This window comes from Odocoileus virginianus, chromosome 29 (genome assembly GCF_023699985.2).
Source record: "Odocoileus virginianus isolate 20LAN1187 ecotype Illinois chromosome 29, Ovbor_1.2, whole genome shotgun sequence".
NCBI classification, from domain to species: Eukaryota; Metazoa; Chordata; class Mammalia; order Artiodactyla; family Cervidae; genus Odocoileus; species Odocoileus virginianus.
This window is the reverse complement of record NC_069702.1, coordinates 4,078,069-4,091,148: the sequence shown is the minus strand read 5'-3', so window position 1 is coordinate 4,091,148 and position 13,080 is coordinate 4,078,069. Positions and strand designations below refer to the sequence as shown.

The 13,080-nt window shown below is 35.6% G+C and overlaps 1 protein-coding gene across 1 annotated transcript in view; it reads left to right on the top strand.

Moving 5' to 3' along the window:
* Positions 1-13,080, top strand: part of PDCL2 (phosducin like 2) — a 34,757-nt gene that overhangs the window by 4,182 nt on the left and 17,495 nt on the right. Inside the window, exons 2-3 of the mRNA XM_020892168.2 lie at positions 4,491-4,611; positions 5,195-5,285. Of these exons, the coding sequence (XP_020747827.1) occupies positions 4,491-4,611; positions 5,195-5,285 (212 nt within the window). The remainder of the gene's footprint in view (positions 1-4,490; positions 4,612-5,194; positions 5,286-13,080) is intronic.

Genomic DNA, 13,080 nt, shown 5'->3' with positions numbered 1-13,080 from the left:
AAAGTGTCCAGTTTTAAGAACAAAAAGAAAACTACTAAAAGTGAATAGAGATTCAGTGAACTGAAGGGATATTGTTAAATGGATTAACATACATTTAACTAGAATACATAGTTAACATGGATATACATGTAACATACTGTAAGGAATTGTAGAAGGAGGGGAAGATAGGGTGGAGGGGTAGGAAAAAAATTAAGGAAATGATGGATAAAACTGTCCAAAATTTGAGGGAAGGTATAAATTAAAATTCTAAGAATTTAGGGAACTCCAAACAAGATAAATAAAAAATAAAACTTCACCAAGCGCACATAGACACCCTTCTGAAATAGAAAGATAAAATCTTGAAACCATCCAGAGAAAAGACATAATATTAAGATGTGGGTATTATGGATGTATAGGAGAACAGTAATATCATTATTAGCTGACTTCTCATCAGAAACATCAGAGGCCAGAAAGCCTTTCAAATGCTTTAAATGCTGGAGGGAAAGCTTTCAAGCTAAATTCTACATCCAGCTAAACTATCTATCAAAACACTGGGAAAAAATAAACATTTTCAGAAATATGAAAACTGAGAGTATTCATTTCCAGCAGACCTGCATTGTAATAAATACTAAAGGAAGTTTCTTTGGACTGAAAGGAAATTACATCAGGTAAAAAACTGTATCTAAAAGGGAATGAAAAGTACCCTAGATGGTAAATATGTAGATAAATATTAAAAACTAAATATATTTTTTCTTAATTTTAATTGTTTAAGGCAGAAATTTTAACATTGTATTAAAGTGATTCAAATATGTTATAGATGTTAATATATATAACAGCAATAAAGCAAAGGATAGGATAGTGGAAAATGGAACTATACTAAGCAAGATTCCCATATTTTATATAAAATAGTCCAATATTAACTGTAATAAGTTAAAGTTAGGATTACAATTTCTAGAACAATTATTAAAACATTAATGAAAAGATATATACCTAAAAATCCAGTTGCAAAAAATTAAATTCTAAAAAATATTTAATTAACCTAAAGAAGGCAGGAAAGGAACAGAGGAACAGAAAGCAAACAATACTAATTGAAAACAGGAAAACAGTGGCCCTACATCTAACATTAACATTTATTATATTAAATGAAGTAAACATTTCAATTAAAAAGTAGAGATTATCAAAATAGTTGAAAAAGCAATATATAACGACATACTGCTAAGAGAGAGACACTTTAAATACGAAGAAACAGACGGATTGAAATAAAAGAATTGAAAAAGACATGTTATTTAAACGGTACTTAGTCTTAAGCTATATAAACTATGTTAGTAACAAACAAAGTAGACATCAAGATGATGATTGCTGTTGTTGTTCAGTTGCTCACTCCTATCTGACTCTTTGCGACCCCATGGATTGCAGCAAGTTACATTTCCCTGGCCATCACTATCTCCCAGAGCTTGCTCAGAACTCATGTCCATTGAGTGGATGATGCCATCCAAGCATCTCATCCTCTGCTTTCCCCTTCTTCTCTTGCCCTCAATCTTTCCCAGCATTAGGGTATTTTTCAGAGTCAACTCTTTGCATCAGGCGGCCAAAGTATTGGAGCTTCAGCTTCAGTATCAGCCCTTCCAATGAATATTCAGAGTTGATTTCCTTTAGGATTGACTGATTTGATCTTGCAGTTCAAGAGACTCTCAAGAGTCTTCTCCAGCGCCACAGTTTGAAAGCATCAATTTTTGGCACTCTGTTCTTTATGGTTCAGCTCTCATGTCCATACAATTCAGTTCAATTCAGTCGCTTAGTTGTGTCCGACTCTTTGTGACCCCATGAACTGCGTGCAGCATGCCAGGCCTTCCTTCCTGTCCATCACCAACTCCCAGAGTTTACTCAAACTCATGCCCATTGAGTTGGTGATGCCATCCAACCATCTCATCCTCTGTCATCCTCTTCTCCCCCCGCTTTCAATCTTTTCCAGCATCAGGGTCTTTTCAAAAGAGACAGCTCTTTGCATCAGGTAGCCAAAGTACTGGAGTTTCAGCTTCAACATCGGTCCTTCCAATGAACACTCAGGACTGATTTCCTTTAGGATGGACTGGTTGGATCTCCTTGCAGTCCAAGGGACCCTCAAGAGTCTTCTCCAACACCACAGTTCAAAAGCATCATTTCTTCAGCACTCAGCTTTCTTTATAGTCCAACTCTCACATCCATACACGACTACTGGAAAAACCATAGCCTTGACTAGACAGATCTTTGTCGGCAAAGTAATGTCTCTGCTTTTCAATATGCTATCTAGGTTGGTCATAACTTTTCTTCCAAGGAGTAAGTGTCTTTTAATTTCATGGCTGCAATCACCATCTGCAGTGATTTTGGAGCCCCCCAAAATAAAGTCAGCCACTGTTTACCCATCTATTTGCCATGAAGTGATGGGACCAGATGCCATGATCTTAGTTTTCTGAATGTTGAGCTTTAAGCCAACTTTTTCACTCTCCTCTTTCACTTTCATCAAGAGGCTCTTTAGTTCTTCTTTGCTTTCTGCCATAAGGGTGGTGTCATCTGTATATCTGAGGTTATTGATATTTCTCCTGGCAATCTTGATTCCAGCCCTTGCTTTATCCAGCCCAACATTTTGCATGATGTACTTTGCATGGAAGTTAAATAAGCAGGGTGACAATATACAGCCTTGCCTTGACATACTCCTTTCCCATTTCAGAACCATTCCATTGTTCCATGTCCCATTGTGTTCCTTGTTGACCTGCATACAGGTTTCTCAGGAGGCAGGTCAGGTGGTCTGGTATTCCCATCTCTTGAAGAATTTTCCATTTATTGTGATCCACACAGTCAAAAGCTGTAGCCTAATCAATAAAGCAGAAGTAGATGTTTTTCTTGAATTCTCTTGCTTTTTCTATGATCCAGTAGATGTTGGCAATTTAATCTTTGGTTTCTCTGCCTTTTATAAATCCAGCCTGGACATCTGGAAATTCTTGGTTTAAATACTGTTGAAGAAAGGGAAAGGCTAGAGATCTCTTCAAGAAAATTGGAGATATCAAGGTAATATTTCTTGCAAGGATGGGCATGATAAAGGACCTAACAGAAACAGAAGAGACTAAAAAGAGGTGGCAGGAATATACAGAAGAACTATACAAGAAAGGTCTCAACGACACAGATAACCATGATGGTATGATCACTCACCTAGAGCTGGACATCCTGAAACGTGAAGTCAAGTGGGCCTTAGGAAGCATTACTACAAACAAAGCTAGTGGAGGTGATAGAATTCCAGCTGAGCTATTTAAACTCCTAAAAGATGATGCTGTCAAAGTGCTGGACTCAATATGTCAGCAAATTGGAAAATTCAGCAATGGCCACAGGATTAGAAAAGATCAGTTTTCATTCCAATCCCAAAGAAGGGCAGTGCTAAAGAGTGTTCCAACTACTGTAAAATTGCATTGGTTTACATACTAGTAGAGATTATGCTCAAAATCCTTTGAACTAGGTTTTAGTAGTACATGAACCAGGAGCTTCCAGATGTACAAAATGGATTTAGAAGAGACAGAGGAACCAGTGATCAAATTGCCAGCATTAATTGGATCTTGAAGAAAGCAAAGGAATTTCAGAAAAACATCTGCTTCTGCTTCATTGACTTTGCTAAAGCCTTTGTATATATGGATCACAACAAACTGTGGAAAATCTCATAAAGGATTGTAGCAAACCATACCTACCTCCTGAGAAACCTATATTTGTTAAGAAGTAGCAGTTAGAACTAGACATGGAACAACTGACTGGTTTCAAGATGGGAAAGGAGTATGTCAAGGCTGTATATTGTCACCCTGCTTATTTAACTTATATGCAAAGTACATTATGAGAAATGCTGGACTGGATGAATCATAAGCTGGAATCAAGTTTGCTGGGAGAGGTATCAACAGCCTCAGATATGCAGATGATTCACTCTAATGGCAGAAAGTAAAATGAAACTAAAGAGCCTCTTGATGAAGGTGAAAGAGGAGAGTGAATAAGTTTGCTTAAAACTCAACATTCGAAAATTAAGATCATGACATCCAGTCCCATCACTTCATGGCAAATAGATGGGGAAAAAAATGGAAACAGTGGCAGACTTTATTTTGGGGGACTCCAAAATCACTGCAGATGGTGACTGCAGCCATGATGTGAGTTGGTTTTGCCTACTATAGTCTTCAAATTATTTTCTGTGACTTATAAGTTTTTTCATTAATAGTGTGTGTATATATATATATATTTTTTTTTTTAGATTTATTTTTTATTAAACATCTCAGTATAACATTGAGGGTACAGGATATATTCTTTTTTATCAATGTATGTAGTTGCATTAGTACTGGGAAATGGGGGGAAAGTAGTCCATTTTGTTCTAGTCTTTAAAACTAATTATCTAGTTTGTCTGTAGAGTTCATGAATAATTATATGATTGGAAATGCTGCATATCAGTTTTACAAATATTGAAATGTACAGCTGTGCTAATAGGTTTTAAAAATTTTTTTGTATAGGATCCAAATGAAGATACAGAATGGAATGAAATTTTAAGAGATTTTGGCATTCTTCCTCCAAAAGAAGAGCCAAAAGATGAAATTGAAGAAATGGTTTTACGTTTACAGAAAGAAGCAATGGGTATAGTTGTGCATTTGGTGGTCTGGATAAAGGGAATAATACAGTTATGATAGTGATCATGTATTTTGTGAATTTAGAGGGAGATAGGATGTTAGAAATAATTTAATAGAAATCCCACTCATACTTTTGAAATTAGGATGCTGACACCTAAAATTCCTAATTCATGTATTGAAAGTTACATCCTAATATTAGAGCTGAAATGCCCTAGTATTTAACCTAATGAGCTTTTTTTCTATTACATCTCTTTGCCTTGTGATTACCTTCTATTTCTGTCATTCTGTATACATGTATTACTCGCCAGTATTTCCAGGTACTTGGGGAACTCTACATTTATGAAGTCTAGTTGATTTTCACATCTATTTTTAAATGTAACTTGATAGTTCTGTGAACTCTGAGGGAGTAATAATATTTCAAACATGAAACAATCAACCACAATATAGCTTTATATAATGAAGAAACTTGAATATCAACATTAAAGATATACTTGATATCCATTTATCTATTGTTTTTCTAGACATGTAACTATAAAGTAAAATTGACTTTTAAATAACTCATTTATCTACAACTTCTTATTGTGTTTCAGTTAAGCCATATGAAAAGATGACTCTTGCAGAATTGAAGGAAGCGGAAGATGAATTTGATGATGAAGATATGAGAGCTATTGAAATGTATAGGTACAGTGATTTGTTTGGATAATTTATGAGCTTTTGAATGAAGTATTGATGAAACTAAGGAAAAATTCCTATTTTTGTGTAGAGACTATATTTTAAAAAGAACAAAACTAATTTTTAAATTACATTTAAAAAATAACTCACTTTATATAAGATGGATTTTCCCCCTGATCCTTTTTACCTTTGCTTAAGTAAAAAACTGTTCAATAATACTCAACAGAACTTCGTCAAGTTACATATGAGTAAAGTGGAAAATGTCACTAGAAGGCTATTAAAAAGAGGACCATGATTTTCCTTATAGTATGATGTCTGTTAAGGGTTTCTATCATTTAATGAGTAATTAATTGCTAGTCATAAATTCTTTCAGAAGTTAGAACAAGTACATAGATTTCCTAACTTATCCTGATACCAAAACCAGACAGAGAAATTGCAAAAACAGAATGCTACAGAAAAACATCTCTTATGAATGTAGGTATGAAAAATTTTATCAAAATATTAGCAAATTAAGTCCAATAATTTAAAAGAAGAGTAATGCATTCTGATCAAATGGGATTGATCCCAGGAATCCAAGGTTGTTTTAATACACACAAAAAATCAGAGCATTGGGTTGGAAGCATCAATACTCTGGTAGCAATGAACACGCCTAGAATTCAGCTCTTGATTCATAATACTATTCTTCAATAAAAGGAATCAGTGTTTCTTAGAGAACTGCCTTAGTCAACAGTGTGAGTTGAGAAAGAACAGCATGAGTCTGGGGCATTATCAGAAAGTTAAGGAAGTGCTGAAAATTTTAAGGCACAAGAGACAAACTGAAAGATTTTATAATGGCCAGAGTTGAAACAAGTTGAAAAACTAAATTATTATAATATTGAATTATAAAATAAGTAATAAAATAATTATCCTCGAGTGTACAGTAATACAGATAAGTAAGTGAATATATGAACAAATTCAACAAAGTAGCACTTCTTCCCCATTGAAGAATTCCAGTCAATAAGTGTAGATGAAATGAGGAAAATGGAAAAGTCACCATCAGAACATCACAGTAATCTACTGATAGTTGCTAAAATGAGTGGGTGAAAGTTTAAATAGAAACAGGATTTTTGCATAATCTCAAAGTTTTGCCCCAAATATTTAATAGTTACAATGGAGGAAATAGTTAAGTTTACAGTGTAGAATATTGGCAGACCCCATCTTAGCAACGTGAGCAGGATTATCACCAATAATATACAATAATATGATGTGCTAAGGAGGACACATCAGCTCTACCACAGATACACAATCAGTGGTATTTTCAATAATGCATCAATCTAATCATAAGAATGTATCAGAGAAACCCAAATTTGAGAGACTTTTCAAAAACAACTGGTCAGTTTGATGCCAGGAAAGATGGCAGAGTAAAAAGCTCCAGAAATCCCTCTCTCTATCCAGGCAACGATTATACTGGCAGAAACTGAAGTGAAGACTTTGGAACTCTGGAGTCTATTTTGAATACTTGAAATTTCCAGCATAGAGCTTGGCTGGTAAATTACAATTTCAGTCCTCAGTGTAGTAACAGCTATCCATCCCTCATTTCCACAGCCCCACGGGAGACAGCTGTTGCAGCAGCAGCCTGTGTTTCTGGCACAGCTTGCTGGAGCCAAGATAGGCATTAAGGACTTTGTGCTCAAATATCAAGGTTCTGTGTTCTGACTGCAGATTGCTGCTTCTGAAAGCAGAGGTACAGACACAGAGATTAGCAGCCACTGTGTCAACCCTCCTGGCCTAGATGGCTTCCATGGTGTTTTAAGGAGCCACATCTGTTTTTTTGGTTTTGAGGGTTTTTTTTTTTTTAACACTCAAAAGCAACCATATATATGGAGGGATTTAGATAGCCTTGGAAAAATGGAAGTCTCAGGAAAGACCTGAGATGTATGCTTTCACCTCAGGCTAAATCCTGTCACAGACACTCCCGATGTAAAAACAAACAAAATACATGAGTTAGAGGAAGAATCTCATTTCTGGGGTTATCAATTAAATGAAACATTCAGTTTTCAAAAAAAAATCACAAGGCATAAAAAGAAACAGGAAAGTATGGTCCTTTCAAAAGAACAAAATAAATCAATGCAAAATATATCTGAAGATGCCAGTGTCAGACTTACTAGACGAAGATTTTTTTTTTTTTTTAAACAAAGATTTTTAAGACACCTTAGTTAAAGATGTTCAAAGAGCTAAAGAAAGACATGGGTGAAAACAGGAAAACATCATATGAACAAAATGAGAATAGCAATAAAGAGAAATTATAAAAAGAAACCAAAAAGACATTTTGAAACTAAAATGTACAATATTGAAATATACACTAAAGTGCTTCAAAAGCATATTTGAACAAGCATAAGACAGAGAAAATTTGATGATGGGACAAGTGGAAGTTTGAGTTTGAGGAACAGGAAGAAAAAAGAATAAAGAAAAGCAAATGAGCCTAATTGGCTTTGTTTGTGGTACACTGTTAGGTAAACTAGCATGTATAGTATGGGAATCCAAGCAGTACATTTATCATACATGGAGCAGAAAGCATATCTGTAGAAATACTAGCTGGAAACGTCTCAAATTTGACAGAAGGCATAAATCCACAGATTTATGATGCTCAGAGGACTCCAATTAGGATAAACTCAAAGGCCCACACAAAGACACATCTCTTAGAAAGACTATCAATCAGCCAGTTTCTCATCAGAAATCTTAGAGGATGCAAGAAAAAAACCTCATCAACCAAGAAGTCTGTATTTGGCTAAACTATGCTACATGGATGAAGGAGAAATTAAGAACATTTCTAGATGAAGTCTAAGTGAGTTTGTTACTAGTAGAAGTGCCCTAAAAATTAGGGACGAATTTAAAGGGCACTAGACAGTAACTTAAAATCATATGAAGAATAAACAAACATAGATTAAGTATATAGGTAAATATAAAAGCCAATATTACTATACTTTTGGCTTTTAACTCCATTTTTTCTATATGGTTTATAAAACAATACTTATAAATCAATGTTAATAGACATACAATATATAACATTTCAGTTCAGTCACTCAGTTTTGTCCGACTCTTTGCAACCCCATAGACTGCAGCACACCAGGCCTCACTGTCCATCACCAACTCCTGGGATTTATTCAAAGTCATGTACATCAAGCTGGTGATGCCATTCAACCAACTTATCCTCTCTCGTTCCCTTCTCCTCCTGCCTTCAGTCTTTCCCAGCATCAGGGTCTTTTCTTATGAGTCAGTTCTTAGCATCAGGTGGCCAAAGTATTGGAGTTTCAGCTTCAGCATTAGTCCCTCCAATGAATGCTCAGGACTGATTTCCTTTAGAATTGAATAGTTTGATCTCCTTGCAGTCCAAGGGACTCTGAACAATCTTCTCCAACACACAGTTCAAAAGCATCAATTCTTCAGTGCTCAGCCTTCTTTATGGTCCAGCTCTCACATCTGTACATGACGGCTGGTAAAACCAAAGCCTTTGCTAGACAGACCTTTGTCGGCAGAGTAATGTCTCTGCTTTTTAATATGCTTTCTGGGTTGGTCATAGCTTTTCTTCCAAGGAGCAAGTGTCTTTTAATTTCATGGCTGCAATCACCATCTGCAGTGATTTTGGAGCCCAAGAAAATAAAGTCTGTCACTGTTTCCATTGTTTCCCCATCTATTTGCCATGAAGTGATGGGACCAGATGCCATGATCTTAGTTTTCCGAATGTTGAGTTTTAAACCAACTTTTCCACTCTCTTTCACCTTCATCAAGAGGCTCTTCAATGACTCTTCTCTTTCTGCCTTAAGGGTCTGTCATCTGCATGTCTGAGGTTACTGATATTTCTCCTGGCAATCTTGATTCTGGCTTGTGCTTCATCTAGCCTGGCATTTTGCATGATGCACTCTGCGTATAAGTTAAATAAGCAGGGTGACAATATACAGCCTTTATATACTCCTTTCCCAATTTGGAACCAGTCTGTTGTTCCATGTCCAGTTTAATTATTGCTTCTTGACTGCATACAGATTTCTCCGGAGGCAGGTAAGGGGGTCTGGTATTCCTATTTCTTTAAGAATTTTCCAGAGTTTGTTGTAATCCACACAGTCAAAGGCTTTGGTGTAGTCAGTAAAGCTGAAGTAGATGTTTTTCTGAAACTCTTGCTTTTTCTGTGATCCAGCAGATGTTGGCAATTTGATCTCTGATTCCTCTGCCTTTTCTATATCCAACTTGAACATCTGGAAGTTCTTGGTTCACATACCGTTGAAGTCTCGCTTGGAGAATTTGAACATTACTTTGCTAACGTGTAAGATGAGTGCAACTGTGCAGTAGTTTGAACATTCTTCAGCATTGCCTTTCTTTGGGATTGGAATGAAAACTGACCTTTTCCAGTCCTGTGGCCACTGCTGAGTTTTCCACATTTGCTGGCATATTGAGTGCAGCACTTTAACAGCATCATCTTTGGGGATTTGATGGAATTCCATCACCTTCACTAGCTTTGTTGGTAGTGATGCTTCCTGAGGCCCACTTGACTTCACATTCCAGGATGTCTGGCTCTAAGTGAATGATCACACCATCGTGGTTCTGTGGGTCATGAAGATCTTTTTTGTATAGTTCTTCTGTGTATTCTTGCCACTTCTTCTTAATATCTCTGCTTCTGTTAGTTCCATACCTTTTCTGTCCTTCATTGTGGTCATCTTTGCATGAAATATTCCTTTGGTATCTCTAATTTTCTTGAAGAAATCTCTAGACTACATAACAATGTAGCCTGAAACAATAGCAATATAAGGAAGCAGGGATGAAGTTGTATAGGAGCAGAATGTATGCTGTTGAAGCTAAGTTGGTATTAGTCACAAGTTATAAGATATTAATCTTAATCCTTAAGATAATCACTAAGAAAAAATACAGAAATGCAAAAACAGGAAATTAAAATGGTATACCACAAAATCATCTACAGTACAAAAATACAAAAGGAAGCAATAAAATGTACAAAAAGAAGAACTGGGGAACAAAAAGGCTATGAGAAATAGAAATACAGGAAATAGCCAAGTGGCAGAAGTAAGTCCTTCCTATTCAGTAATTGCTTTCTTGTGTCAGTCCCAGCCTATTGATAATGATGCTATTGGTTAGGAATGCCTGAGGCTCTCACCTGGGCCAGAATTACTTATAGTTGTGGCCAGACTGGTTCTTGTGGTTTGTAATAAGATTGTAGGATGCACTAGCAAGAAACCTTCAGAGAACTTTGAGGAACAAGATTCTTTACAAATACTGAAGAATACATAGTATGGCTGAGGGCCACTCAGCCAGAGCTGGTGGGGGTGTGGTAGCAGGACCTGGGTCTGTGTCTGTATTAGGGTCCATTGATGGGGGATCTGGGTTTCATGGGTTCACTCTATTGGCTAGTCTAGAGCATAAGAGCTGGAATTAGGGCACAGGAATGGAGAGGAGGAGAGGTCATTCAAGTGGTCAGTGACCCAGGGCTCTCTGAAAGAAAGGCTTTCATGTTCGGGGACAGCCTAATTCCTTATCTAGTTATTTTGCTAGTAGCTGTGTCATACATCTGCCAGGATGGTTTTCAAGATGGCTGTCTTTTAAAATGGATGCCTTGGTAATCAAAAGCTTCATGTCAGGCTCTTACATTTTATACTTTGTAAAAGGATTTTAAATTAATTCATCAATCTCCAATTAAAAGCAGAAATTGACAGAATGAATAAAAGCAAACACATGCAGATCCTGGCTACTAAGCAGTCTTAAGAAAGGACAGAGCTGGAGGACCCATACTTACTGATTTCAAAACTTGCTATAAAGTGGCAATAATCAAAACAGTATTGTAGTGACATAAGGGTAGATCACGGACCAGAAGACAAGAATAGAGAGACTATGTAGAAACCCTCACATATAGTCAAATGATTTTTAACAAGGGTGTCAAGAACATTCGATGGGGAAAGAACAATCTTTACAATCAGTGGTACTAGGAAAACTGGATATCCACATACAGAAAGTGAAGTTGGTCTCCTTCCTCATGTCACATACAAAGTTTACCTCAAAGTGGATCAAAGACCCAAATTTAAGAGCTGAAAGTATAAAAACTTTTCAAACAGTCAGACAAAACACAGAAGAAAATGTCTATCCATGACGTTGGATTTGGAAGTTACTTCTTGGATATGACACAGAAAAGACAGGCAACAAGAAGAAAAAATAAATTGGATTTCATCAAAAATTAAAAATATTTGTTCATTAAAGGAAGTTATCAACAAAGTAAGAAGACAACCCACAGAATGGGAGAAAATACTTGCAAATTATATATTTATGATGAGGGATCACTAACCAGAATGTATAGAGAACTCCTAAAACTCACCAAGAAAAACCCCAATTCAATTAAAAAACATGCAAAGGACTAATAGACATCTCCAAAAAAGGTATACAAATGGAAAGTAAGCACATGAAAAGATGCTTAGTATCATTAAGCATCATTAAGATGCTTAATATCATTAGAGAAAGGCACAAAACCACAATGAGGTTCTATTTCACTCCACTATGGGGGTTTATGATAAAGAAGAAAGAACCACCATACATTGCTGGTAGGAGTGTAAAATGGCACACAGTCTGGAATTTCTTCAAATGTTAAACAGAATTACGATGATCCAGCAATTCCACTCCTACGTATATATACCCAGGAGAATTGAAAGCACAAAACTTGTACATGAATGTTTAGCACATTGGTATTCACAGTAGCCAAAAAGTACAAAGAAACTTCCTGTCCATCAACTGGTGAGTGGATAAACAAAATGTGGTATAGTTATACAGTGGAATATTACTCAGCCACGTAAACAAATGATGAACTGATACATACTACAACAAGGCTGAATCTGTAAATGTAATGCTGGAAGAAGCCAGTGACAAAGGTTATGTTTTATATGACTATGTTTATTTGAAATATTCAAAATAGAAACATTTATAGACACAGAAAGTAGATCGTTAATTCCCAGGGCCTGGGATGGGGGGATAGGGAGCAACTGCAAATGGATATGGGGTTTCTTTTGGTACAATAGAAACATTCTGGAATTAGATCATGCTGATGGATGTACAACTTTGTGTCTGTTTTAAAAATCACTCAGTTATACACTTTAGATATATAACTTTAGATATTCAACTTTAGATAGTTGAATTTTATTGTGTATGAATTATATTAAAATTTAAAACTAAAGATTGTGAAAGAACTTCCAATTTTCATGTGATCACGTTGGCAATTTCTTCTAAATTTATATATGTATTTAACATATAACCTATCAAATACATTCCTGCTTAATTACTTGAGAGAATTAACTTGTACATGAATATGCATAATAGCCAGAAACTGGAAACAACCCAGAAGTTCATCAATATGATGAATTAATATAAGGTGAATGAATAAACAAATTATAGTGTATTCATGAAAGAGAATACTTCTCTGTAAGAAAATAAGCATGCTATTGATACACACAGTAACTGGTGAAATTAAAAAAACATTATACTGAACTTAAAAAGCCAGACAGGTGAGTATTTGATCATAATCATATACATCATTTAAAAATATTATTTATTAATGAAAAAATTTCTAAAATTGACACAATAAGAGAGAGAAAAGCATAATTAAGAAGATAGCCTGTTTCCTTTATTATAGAGCTGATTTTCCTCTACTTTTGAAGGCACAAATAATCCCCAAATAATCCCCCTGTCTTTATAAGGGTGGAAAGCTTACTAATTTACTTCATATACCATTGTTATATTTATTGATAATATGATCTTGCTATCACAATCAGACAAGGCTAAT